The 13536-nt window shown below is 46.4% G+C and overlaps 1 protein-coding gene across 1 annotated transcript in view; it reads left to right on the plus strand.

The window, feature by feature from the left end:
• Positions 1–5026: 5026 nt before the first annotated feature.
• Positions 5027–13536, plus strand: part of C9 (complement C9) — a 44632-nt gene continuing 36122 nt past the window's right edge. The window contains exon 1 of the mRNA XM_056546067.1: positions 5027–5115. Coding sequence (XP_056402042.1) covers positions 5063–5115 — 53 coding nt within the window. The 5' untranslated portion in view covers positions 5027–5062. The remainder of the gene's footprint in view (positions 5116–13536) is intronic.

Consider the following 13536-nt stretch of genomic DNA (forward strand, 5'->3'; position numbering starts at 1 on the left):
GTTTACACACAAGGATGTACATTAGGACAATGTACAAACTTCTATTTGCTATTTTACAGACACTTCTACATATCAGACATAAACTAGAGAGACGGTTTTCTTTCTTTGGGAGTAGAGCTTATTTGTGTCCTTTTTGCCCATGGGGCATTGCCTCTAAGGCCATGTTCACACGTCCGAAATTTCCTTGTGGAATTCCGCAGTGGAATTGCACAATCTGGGCATCTGGGCACATGGCGGAATTTCTGCCCCAGATGTATCCGGCAGGAAAATTCCGATTTCCGTGTCCGCAGAAAGATTAAACCTGTTCTGTGCGGTCCTAGCGAGGACATTCGGACATGTGAACATGGCCTAAGACCCCATACATCAGCTGGGTCTCTTCAATGAGAATCATTTACACCCCCCACACACCCCCAAATGTTCATGTATGTAAAGAACAGTGTTTGCTATCACCTTCTTAAATCAATTGAAAAAAGTAAAGTAAAGTCATTTAAGAACGGTAAAGGGGTACTTGGGTGGAAAACTATTTTTTTCATATCAATTGGCAGTAGAAAGTTAAACAGATTTGTAAATTACTTCTATTTAAAAATGTTTATCTTTCCAGTACTTATCAGCTGCTGTATGCTTTAGAGGAAGTTGTTTAGTTCTTTCCAGTCTGACCACAGTGTTCTCTGCTGCCACCTCTGTCTGTGTCAGGAACTGTCCAGAGTAGGAACAAATCCCCATAGCAAACTTCTCCTGCTCTGGATAGTTCCTGACATGAACAGAGGTGTCAGCAGAGAGCACTATGGTCAGTCGAGGACTTCCTGTGAAGCATACAGCATCTGATAAGTACTGGGAGGATTAAGATTTTTATATAGAAGTAATTGACAAATCAAATTGTTTTCCACCAAAGTACTCCTTTGCTGAGAAAGAAGTGTTTGGGGGGGGGGGGGTTTGGTAAACCCTGGCTTCTCTGATACCTGTGATAGATGTTTGGACAATAAGGCTTATCTAAGCATTGTGGCCGCCCATTAACGTGCCTTAATGGCCGCTGTTTTCTTTATGGCAGATAACCAGCTCCAGGGCAATTGTCTCTAAAGGGAAACAAAAAAGATTCCACATTCCAGAACTCAAGACCTCTATAGCCCCGTGATGGGGGTGGTGGTGGGGGGGGGAGTAAAAAGGTTTTTAGGATAATAATGAATTGATGAGCCCTTCCTGCTAGGTGTGAACAGTTCAGGCTGATGGAGTATAAAGGTGGGGGGAGAGTTTTCTCTAATACCTTTGGATGGACTTTGAACAATACAGCTAATCTAAGCATTGTGCCCGACCATGTCAGTCATATAGCTGCTGTTTTCTTTATAGTAGCCGTCTTTATATGCACCATCCACAAGGGTCATATAGTCATGGACTGGTGCCAGGAACATGATTGCAATTTTTTCATCCATATTAAGGATCTATTCATATGGCAGAATTTCCACTTGCGGAATTCTGCCTGAAATTAAAGCCCATAGACTTCTATGGGATTCTACTCTTCCATTCACACTTCAGAATGTACACTTGCGGAATTCCGCAAGCAGAAATTCAGTAGTGTAAATGGGAGTGCGGAATTCCATAGAAGTCTATGGGCTTTAATTTGAGGCGGAATTCCACAAGCAGAAATTCAGAAGTGTAAATGGGAGTGCAGAATCCGATAGAACTCTATGGACTTTAATGTCAGGCAGAATTCCACAAGCGGAAATTCAGAAGTGTAAGGCTAGGTTCAGAAGAATTTCTGCCAGAGATCGAGCAGGCAGTGCTAGGACCAAGCAGACTGCATTGCTGCCCCCATAGACTGCAATGCATTTCTGGGTGGATCTTTTGGGAGATCTGCTCAGAAATGCATTGCCATCTATGGGGATGGCAATGTAGTCCGCTCGGTCCTAGTGCCGTCGGCTCGATCTCTGGCAGAAATTCTGCCCAGAAATTCCACAGTGTGAACCCAGCCTTAAGGCTGGGTTCCCACTGTGGAATTTCTGGGCAGAATTTCTGCCAGAGATTTAGACAGCGGCACTAGGACAGCTTGGACTGCATTGCCGTCCCCATAGATGTCAATGCATTTCTGAGCAGATCTCCCAAAAGATCTACCCAGAAATGCATTGCTGTCTATGGGGACGGCAATGCAGTCCGTGCGGTCCTAGTGCCGCCGGCTAAATCTCCGGAAGAAATTCTGCCCAGAGATTCCGTAGTGTGAACCTAGCCTAATGGGAGTGCGGAATCCCATAGAAGTCTATGGGCTTTAATTTGAGGCGGAATTCCGCAAGCAGAAATTCTGCTGTGTGAATAGACCCTAAGGCTAGGTTCACACTGCGGATTCTCTTGGCAGAACTACGGAATCTCTAGTCGGCGCTAGGACCGCGCGGACACTGCAGTCTCCAATAGACTGCAATGTGTTGCGCGAGTATTTCCGCCTGAAGAATGAGCAACGCCATTCTTCAGGCGGAAATTCTCAAGCGGATTTTCCGTTCACAAATTCCGCTTCACAAATTCCGAGGTGTGTATTTGTGAAAGGAAACCCATTCATTACACTATAAATCTTAGCAAGCGGAAATTCTGCCTGCAATTTCAAAGCTGTGGTTGTGAAAGGAGATGTCCAGCAAATTCATAGGTGTCACAGGGTCCACATACGATAGTATTTTGGCCACATGGTGTTTGCTTCTTCGTAAAAGTTCTACAAGACTTGAGAATTTTGTATATAGTCATACCTATTCATTCTAGGCCTAGAGAAGTGATCTAGCCCCAGTGGACTGTGAGACAAGCGACTTGGGTGAATGGTCTGGATGTGACCCATGCAAAGATAAGTAGCTAAATTGTTGTTTAACATCTAAAAAGATTAGAAAGATATAATATATATGTCATGTATGTGAATTCCCACCTTTTGGATAGGGCCACATGTATCGTTTACGCAGCGGATTCCATGCTTTGCAAATTCTGCTGCACGACAGGAAATATGCTGCATATTCTCCTAGGAGCAGACACAAAGGGCTACCCAGCACCAGCAGCAGCCCTGTATGTGCAGTGAAGTTTGGAGGTGGGGCCAGCACACCGATGTGACTGGAATGCACAGGCCCGCCTCCAAACTTTACTGCACACACAGGGCTGCTGCCGGGTAGCCCTTTGTGTCTGCTCCTAGGAGAATATTCAGCGCATTTCCTGCTATGTAGCAGATTTTGGGCAGAGTGAAATATGCTGTATATACACTACGTGTGACTCTACCCTTAAAGGATTATTCCAGCTATAGATATTTCATCCCCTATCCAAAGGATAGTGGATGAGATGTCTGATCGGAGGAAGCCCGCCGCTGGGACCCCCCGCGATCTCCGTGCAGCACCCAGCATTCTCTGCCAGGCTGCTGCTCCAGTCTTGGAAACCTCTGTGTTTCTGGGACTGGAGACGTGATGTCATGCCATGCCCCCTTGTGATGTCACGACACACCCCCTACCATAGACATGAATGGAGGGAGCGTGGCGTGACATCACCAGAGGGCGTGGTGTGATGTCACGTCTCCAGTCCCGGAAACACAGACGTTTTCGAGACTGGAGCAGCAGCCCGGGAGAAAATGATAATTCATTGTAGATGACACAAGGCCTGCCACAAAAGTACAACTAACCTGTGTTCTCCGCTCTTCAGTATCGTTCTTGAAGCGGTTTGGTTTGGCCAGTTAAGTGGAGCTTGCTGTCTCGTTCACTTAGGAGAAGCTCAAAACTGCAAAGCAGATAAACTGAATGTTTAGCTCACAGAGCATTGTCTAGACGGCATACAATTGTATCCACTTCTAAGCTGAGAGCAATCCTTTTGAAATTCTTTTGACGATTAACATTTCGACTGACAATATAGCCAAGATGTATTCAAATACTGTGTGATTAAAAAAAAACTGCCCCCTTACTCATGCGCCCCTCCCCCGTATATAGCCCTCCCCAGAGGTTAGTTTGCCCCTGTAGATAAGCCCCAGTAGGTAGTTTCCACCTGCAGATAGTCCCCCAGTAGGTAGGCTCCAGTATATATAGGCCCTCAGAAGGTAGGTTCCTCTTGTATATAGCCCCCAGTAGGCATTTTTCTCCTGAATAAAGGCCCCCAGTAGGTAGTTTTTACATGTAGATAAGTCACAATTTGGTATCCCCCCCCCCCCCTCTCATAGATGGGCCCTTAGTAGTTAGTCCCATCCCAAAAGAATAGCCTTCAGATAAGTATGTAGGTCCCCCACTGTATAAAGGGGGGGACCTTTAAGGTAGGTAGGTTCCCCTTGTAAAGAGGCCCTCAGTAGGTTCACACTGTAGATCTCATAGTAGGTAGGTTCCTGAGGATGCCCATACAGATGAAAGGCGCTCAAGGTGCAGTTAAAACTTTAAAACCCATGTGTATACCCCTGCTCTGGTCACATCTAGTACACCTCTCCAAGTCTTATGCCTTTGTCAACACCACCACTACACTTACTTAATGTTGGTACCCACAGTGACAACCTCATAATAAATCATAACTATGTTCTCATGCTGTCCCCTCCTTATATTACAATCAAGGAGTACGTTTAAAGAAAGAACAATAGAGGTGCTATATGTGTTGTTAGTGAGTGAAATGACAATGTTATTGTGCTCACCAATGTACGCTCAAGCTTGAAAAATATGTATCCCGGAAACGGCCTACATCCAGCCACAGTCCAATGTAGGAGGTGGTGTCCAAACCAGGAGTATTGAAGATGATCTCCAGGGAGTAGGAGAAGATGGATGGTAGATGGCGCTGGCTGGTAGCAACGTAAAGAATTAACCATTACTGAACAACAGTTTGGAATAATTAACTGAAAATTTACTGACATGGTTACGGACAGTGCGTTTCTAGAGGATTGACCTCTTTTTGTCAGGTCCTTTCTGAAGAGAGGGGAATCTTCTCGAAACGCGCTGTTCATGAAATGTGTCAATAAATTCTTATTTATTATTTTCAACTATTATCTGGTATCAGTTAATTCTTCCTGTTGCCACCGATCAGCAACATCTAGCATCCATCTTCTCTTGCTCTCAGTGGATTATCTTCAAGACTCCTGGCTCCTCACATGACATCCAAATATCCTCTATGCCACCCACTGGAAGATAAAATGGAGCACTGGTATGTAGGAATATGGATGTTATTGAATCATCACTAATGAGCATAAGCTAGATGCTAGAAACTGTTTTTGGGGAGTTAACAATGAGTAATGTTAGAAAAGGGTTCTTCTCTTTGGACAATCCTTTTCTTGTAAGATCAAATAGGCTGGCATTTCCTATTTTCTACAGGTCACTTCACACAGCTTTGCTGTATAGACTGGGAGAGCATAAGCAGAGTCATCTCATTATTATCAGACTGGTATTATATGAATGCAGATAAATGAACGCATGAGTACCTTTAATCAGTTAATGAGAGAGAAACAGCCAGACCAAGTGATGTATGAGGCCTCCGCCAGCAGCTATATGACCAGCTGAACACCACAGGACTCACTTTTTAAAGAGTTTCCTGAAAACTCAGATCAGATCACCGTGTTGTAATTTGTATAACCATGATCTTTCCTTAAATGCTGTGTTCTTCATATAGGTATATTTCAGTGATCAGCTATAAATTGAGGGGAGACCAAGCAGTAAGTGTTCAATTTTCCTGCAGCGTCACCACAGGGGAAAGGAAGCATTACACCGCATGTATTCATAATCAATGAATTGTCTATGTAATGCAGGACAGGTCAGGTCCTCCAGAGTGTGATGCTCTTTGTAGCTACTGTCTACCCTGGCCAAGGGAATCCTAACACTGACATGACACATCCCCTTCACATTTATTTTCTTCAGGCTCCTATTTTTTTAGAAAGTCAGAAAGTTTCCAGACATCTTGTTTGAACCTCTATTTCTAGTGGGGGAGACAGTCAAGAATCCTTATTGTTTTATCTCGTTTAAGCTTTATTGTTGACTATGCATTTGGAGGATTCAGCAGGTCATGTTCTGGACCTTCCCTCGATGTTGAAACCAAAAGTCTAATCCCTATGTAAATAGCACAGAGAAGGCTGGTTCTAGTCTTTATATGCTCTATATACTGAGATGCTGAACATACCTGCTTGTATTTTAAGGTATAAACACTAGGTAATTCTGTGGATTTCAATGGAGTTGCTAGTTTTTGCGTAAGGAGGTCTCTATCTTAATGGAATTGCACACTAGAACATATAGGACATGTTTTTGTTGTTCGAGGTCTCTCCAAGAGTTACTAGGATTTTCCAGCACTAAGCATTCTTAAAGTTTGGAGTTAAAATTGGGCCTCAGAATATCTAATGTTTTAGGGTGACAGGTCCATCTATAGCACCAGATAAGAGTACCTGTCACCAAACTAAACTTGTAATATATTGTTCCTTATGTAACTATAAGACACTTTGCTATTCACTTGCTGTTAAAATTCTCAACCACATTATATGTTTTTAATGTGATTGAAAAAACAGCCACTAGGTGGCTCTGTTCTGTTCCCTGCCACAAGTCAAACAGTTAGTCTCGTCTCCTCCTGACCTGACAGGAGACCAAACTCAGGAAGTGCATTTACTGTGACCAGGAATGGAGCAGTTGCCGAATAATCCCATGATGTCATTTAGGATGTCACAGGGTTTCCCTAAAGGAAGAGAGATATACATGTCAAGCCAAAATGGGGACAGATGAAACTTTGATCTAGACTTCAAAACACTCCTGGTCATGAAAGATTTAAATGAAAAAAGAAAAAAAAAATACTAAAGACAAAGGGACAGACCCTCACCTCCTGTTGGTTTCTCCAAGTCAAGGCTCACAATTAGATGGAATATTCACCCAGGAATACATCAAGGGACAAGTCCCAACCAGCATCATCCATCTTCCTGCCTCTGGCAGCTGGAACTGTAGATACTGGCTATCTGTCATATATCTGACACAGAACACAGAGTCAGGTCAACTTTGGTGGGGACCCAAATTCTATCTGACCCCTTATCACATATAGGAGAGAAGATAAGAAAGCCTCATAGAGCCTTAGGCTATGTTCACACAAGGTTTCTCGAAGTTTATTTTGAGGCGTAAAACAGCTTTACTATACCTCAAAATATGTCCATTTTAAAGGGGTACTCTGACCCCAAACATGTTATCTCCTACCAAAGGATAGGGAATAGCATGTATGATTGCGGGGGGGGGGGGGGGGGGTCTGGCCACAGGGACCATCCCCCCACGATCTCCGGGCAGGTGCTGCGGCATCTGGGGCTTCCGTGATCGTGACATCACCCCACGCCCCCTCCATTCATGTCTTTGGGAGGGGGCGCGACAGCTAGTGAATGGGGGGGGGGGGGCGTGGTGGCAGTGTTCGCCATTCATCCGGCATGGAACAGAGTACCTATTTAAGTGAGCTTTGTCCCTTTTTAAAATACATAAAGTTTGTTTTATGGCTGTAATTAGAATAGCCATAAAGAATGGTATCTATTTTGGACATAATATGGCTGTTTTTAGACATTTTTTTTTTGTGTGTAAATGCATATACCAAATTTGCATACAACCTGCATTAACCCCTTAACGACACAGGACGTATATGAACATCCTGGTGCCTCGGTACGTAACATCCGTACATTTAGGTCCTGTACATGACCATGAGCACCGGAGTGGTGCTCGTGTCAGGCACGGCAGGTCCCGGAGGACATCAGCTGCCGCAGGGATCCGATCATCCATAATGGCAGACGGAGGTCCCCTCACCTGCCTCCATCCATCTCAAGAGGTCTTCTGCTCTGGACTGAGATCGAGCAGACCAGAGCAGAAGATTTCTGATAATACTGATTGGATAGGCCCTATGCATAGCACTGAACAGTATTAGCAATCAAATGATTGCTATAAATTGTCCCCTATGGGAACATAAAAAGTGAAAAAAAAGTTTAAAAAAAAAGGAAAAAATTAAAATAGAAAAATCCTCTTCCCCAATAAAAATGGTAAATCATCCCTTTTTTCCATTTTACCCCAAGAAAGTGTAAAAAAAATAAATTTATAAACATATTTGGTATCGCTGCATTCGAAAATGTCCGAACTATCAAAATAACCCCCGTGATCTTGCACGCAGCACCCCAGTTAAAATCAGTCCCCGTAGAATGTTCGCTCCGGGTCTGATTACTGGCGACTACGGGGTTGGCGGCGTGTGACATCACGCCTCCTGCCCCCGTGTGATGTCACGCTCCGCCCCTCAATGCAAGCCAATGGGAGGGGGCGTGACAGCTTACATTGAGGGTCGGAGCATGACGTCACACGAGGGCAGAGGCGTGACGTCACACGCCGCCGGCCCCGTGGTCGCCGGTAATCAGACCCGGAGCGAACATTCTACGGGGACTGATTATAACTGGGGTGCTGCATGCAAGGTCACTGGGGTCCCCAGCGGCGGGACCCTTGCGATCAGGCATCTTATCCCCTATCCTTTGGATAGGGGATAAGATGTCTAAGCGCCGGAGAACCCCTTTAATGGGTTAAACAACTGTAAAATAATTGCAAAAATGTTCCCAAAAAAACCTCTATAAAATAAAAATTTGCATAACAATGCTGCCCAAATGCAAATGCAAAAAAAAATGCAAAAAAAACCAAATTGCTTGAAAAGTTGAGGCTTATTTTAGTTGTAAATTCAAATGTTTTTCTGAGCCTCAAAATACACTGTGTGAACACAACTTTAAGGTGGTGGAGCATCACCTGTGCCCCCCTATGATCTGGTGCTGACAGGAAAGTCTTTTGCCACTAGGTAGTAACCAAACAAAATGTAAGTAACCAAACAAAAAATTCACTATGAGAAACTTCAGTGTTTATCAAAGTTTTTCTCTAGTTTCTTGCCATTTTTGCAGTGGATGCTTCCAATGCCCACAGTCCTGGCACCCAGCATTATCTACACCTAGATTCCCCTACCCGTGTGCTTCCAGCTGTTCCTAAACAACTCCCATCATGAGAGGGAAAGAACTGCCTGTAGAGCTAAGAGGCAGGATTGTGTGCAGCGACAGATTTGTATTATCTGATGAAGGCTACAAAAAATATTTCTTCTGCAATGAAAGTCCCAAAGAGCACATTGGCCTCCACAATACATGGAAGAAATTTCAAACAACCAGGACCCTAGAACTGTCAACCCCACAAAACTAAGTAATCAGAGGAGAAGACCTTGATAAGAGAGGAGACCAAGAACCCACTGGTCAGTCTGGCTGAGCTCCAAAGTTCCTGTGTGCAGATGGGAGAAGTTTGCGGAAGTTCCAGAACCATCACTGCATCTCCACAATCTATAAACATGGATTTCCACTGGAGTTTCCAAAAAAGTAGCTCTCAGCCTGTGAGAAACAAGATTCTCTGGTCAGATAAAACTAAGATTGAACTTTTTTTTGTTTTACCTCGTCTCTTAGCATCATGTCTGGAGGAAACCAGGCACTGCCCATCACCTGCCCAATACCATCCCTACAGTGATCATGGTGGGGGCAGCATCATGTCTGGAGGAAACTAGGCACTGCCCATCACCTGCCCAATACCATCCCTACAGTGAAGCATGGTGGGGGCAGCATCATGTCTGAAGGAAACTAGGCACTGCCCAATACCATCCCTACAGTGATCATGGTGGGGGCAGCATCATGTCTGAAGGAAACCAGGCACTGCCCATCACCTGCCTAATACTATCCCTACAGTGAAGCATGGGGGGCAGCATCATGTCTGGAGGAAAACAGGTACTGCCCATCACCTGCCCAATACCATCCCTACAGTGATCATGGTGGGGGCAGCATCATGTCTGGAGGAAACCAGGTACTGCCCATCACCTGCCTAATACCACCCCTACAGTGAAGTATGGTGGGGCAGCATCATGTCTGGAGGAAAGCAGGCACTGCCCATCACCTGCCCAATACCATCCCTACAGTGAAGCATGGGGGGGGGCAACATCATGTTTGGAGGAAACCAGGCACTGCCCATCACCTGCCCAATACCATCCCTACAGTGAAGTATGGTGGGGGCAGCATCATGTCTCGAGGAAACCAGGCACTGCCCATCACCTGCCCAATACCATCCCTACAGTGATCATGGTGGGGACAGCATCATGTCTGGAGGAAACCAGGCAATGCCCTTCACCTGCCCAATACCATCCCTACAGTGATCATGGTGGGGGCAGCATCATGTCTGGAGGAAACCAGGCACTGCCCATCACCTGCCCAATACCATCCCTACAGTGATCATGGTGGGGGCAGCATCATGTCTGGGGGAAACCAGGCACTGCCCATCACCTGCCTAATACCATCCCTACAGTGAAGCATGGCGGGGCAGCATCATGTCTGGAGGAAACCAGGTACTGCCCATCACCTGCCCAATACCATCCCTACAGTGATCATGGTGGGGGCAGCATCATGTCTGGAGGAAACTAGGCACTGCCCATCACCTGCCCAATACCATCCCTACAGTGAAGCATGGTGGGGGCAGCATCATGTCTGGAGGAAACTAGGCACTGCCCATCACCTGCCCAATACCATCCCTACAGTGATCATGGTGGGGGCCGCATCATGTCTGAAGGAAACCAGGTACTGCCCATCACTTGCCCAATACCATCCCTACAGTGAAGTATGGTGGGGGCAGCATCACATCTGGAGAAAACCAGGTACTGCCCATCACCTGCCTAATACCACCCCTACAGTGAAGTATGGTGGGGCAGTATCATGTCTGGAGGAAAGCAGGCACTGCCCATCACCTGCCCAATACCATCCCTACAGTGAAGCATGGTGGGGGCAGCATCATGTTTGGAGGAAACCAGGCACTGCCCATCACCTGCCCAATACCATCCCTACAGTGAAGTATGCTGGGGGCAGCATCATGTCTCGAGGAAACCAGGCACTGCCCATCACCTGCCCAATACCATCCCTACAGTGATCATGGTGGGGACAGCATCATGTCTGGAGGAAACCAGGCACTGCCCATCACTTGCCCAATACCCTCCCTACAGTGATCATGGTGGGGACAGCATCATGTCTGGAGGAAACCAGGCACTGCCCTTCACCTGCCCAATACCATCCCTACAGTGATATAGGGTGGGGACAGCATCATACACTAATGATTGATGTTCTAAAAGGTTTTTCCTTCTTCCCACAGGATCTTTGGAGCTTGGCAAGAGTGACAAGTAGGTTCTTACATTTCTTTTAACAAGGCCCTTCTCCCCTGATTTCTTAGTTAGGTGGGGTGGCCAGCTCTAATAGGCATCCTGGTTATTCCAACATCTTCCATGTAAGAATTATAGAGGCCACTATGGCTTTTGAAACCTTTCAGTGCAAGAGAAATGTTTTTGTACCCTTCTGCAGATCTGGGCCTCCACACGATCCTGTCTCTGAGCTATACAAGCAGTTCTTTACCTCTCATGGCTTGGTTTTTGCTCTGATATATCTTGTCGGCTGTGAGAGCTGTGTACTTCCAAATGTGGTAGCCTGGGGATGTAGGTTATGGGGAGTGTAGCTGTGCAGGTATTAAAGGGTGCTTGTTAACCCTTGCTATTCGTGACGCCAGGGTGAGGGCTCCTCAATAAAGCTTTTCCTACCACCGCCCTTCCCAGGAACGATAGGGAGGTAGATGGTAATAGGTTTGAGGTAGTGAGTAATAATGGATTGTCCACAACCGGAAAGCTTCTGCAAACAGCGTTAACTTTACTGAGGATTTTCTGTATACTTCATTAACATAACAGTCTCTTATCAATGTAACAGCTTCCTTTTGGAGATTGACAATGGTTGGGACTGTTACGCCGAGCGCTCCGGGTCCCCGCTCCTCCCCGGAGCGCTCGCAACATCCTCGCAATGGCAGCGCCCCGGTCAGATCTGCTGACCGGGTGCGCTGCGATACCTCTCCCAGCCGGGATGCGATTCGCGATGCGAGTGGCGCCCGCTCGCGATGCGCACCCCGGCTCCCGTACCTGACTCGCTCTCCGTCGGTCCTGTCCCGGCGCGCGCGGCCCCGCTCCTTAGGGCGCGCGCGCGCCGGGTCTCTGCGATTTAAAGGGCCACTGCGCCACTGATTGGCGCAGTTGGCTTAATCAGTGTGTTCACCTGTGCACTCCCTATTTATACCTCACTTCCCCTGCACTCCCTCGCCGGATCTTGTTGCCATTGTGCCAGTGAAAGCGTTTCCTTGTGTGTTCCTAGCCTGTGTTCCAGACCTCCTGCCGTTGCCCCTGACTACGATCCTTGCTGCCTGCCCCGACCTTCTGCTACGTCCGACCTTGCTCTTGTCTACTCCCTTGTACCGCGCCTATCTTCAGCAGTCAGAGAGGTTGAGCCGTTGCTAGTGGATACGACCTGGTTGCTACCGCCGCTGCAAGACCATCCCGCTTTGCTGCGGGCTGTGGTGAATACCAGTAGCAACTTAGAACCGGTCCACTAGCACGGTCCACGCCAATCCCTCTCTGGCACAGAGGATCCACCTCCTGCCAGCCGAATCGTGACAGGGACTTTAGCTTTAAAAGTCTTTAGTCTATTGTGCTGTTCCACTGGATTTAGGGGAATTAGTTGCGGTCCAGTAGTCACGCAAGTATTAGCAGGAATTAGCGTAAAACTCATTTTTGGTTCTGCTGAGGCCGTAGGTTTTGAGACCTAGCATGTCTTTGAAAGTTGCGTAGCACACCGTCCTGTTAATCCAGCATTCACGAGAGCAGCAACCCAAGAGAGCAATAATTGGACGCAGCTCCCGTATATGGGCAGGGGCTGGACTAACGCTAATTGGTCCAAATGGATGTCAATCACCTTTACAGAGATTTGTGGGTAACACGTAACCCAAGGACCTCCTAAGGTCCTGCAACATACCATAGAGGTTACTAGCATGATCACATGACCAAATGTCCTGCGACGCTGAAGAAGGTAAGTACTATAGATTCCTATACAAAATAAATATAATTATTAATATATACATTTATGAACATTAAAGTTAGACTTAAGGAGAGGCGACTAGGGGCTGTCCCACCTGAGGAACCCTACCTGAACGTAGTTACTCTGACTTTGGGGACCTCTACACTAGGTACTGGATGCAATACGGTACCGGGACACCACACAAATCCGGTACAATCTCCTGAGTTTACCACAGTTGACCAACCAAGGCACAGAAACATCTCAGAAATGATCCCATAATGCCCTTACAGCCTTCAGTTGATAGTAGTTGTAGTTTTGCAACACCTGAAGAGCCCCAGGCCGGTTAACACTGATCTACACAGTGCAACTAGAGGTTAAGCAATTGAATTGCTCAATACCTCCACCTTACACAACAATGGAGTCAAAGAAATCTAGCAGAATCTTGCTGTAATATCAAACCCATAAATAAACACTACAAAAATGTGGGGAGGGCTCATCCCAAAAACCTCCTCTTTCTGCAGGTAACATTGCAAATACAAATACAGATACGTAACTGGACACCATGCTCTTATGGTGGGATGGAGGAGGCTGGAGGGGGCTGGAGGGGCTGTCTTTGTGTTACAGGTAATGACACCGGACACAATATATAGGGTGAAACAGTGATATCTCCCAGTTTTTCCCAGAGGTCATCACCTCCA

Source organism: Hyla sarda, chromosome 1 (genome assembly GCF_029499605.1).
Source record: "Hyla sarda isolate aHylSar1 chromosome 1, aHylSar1.hap1, whole genome shotgun sequence".
Classification (NCBI taxonomy): Eukaryota; Metazoa; Chordata; class Amphibia; order Anura; family Hylidae; genus Hyla; species Hyla sarda.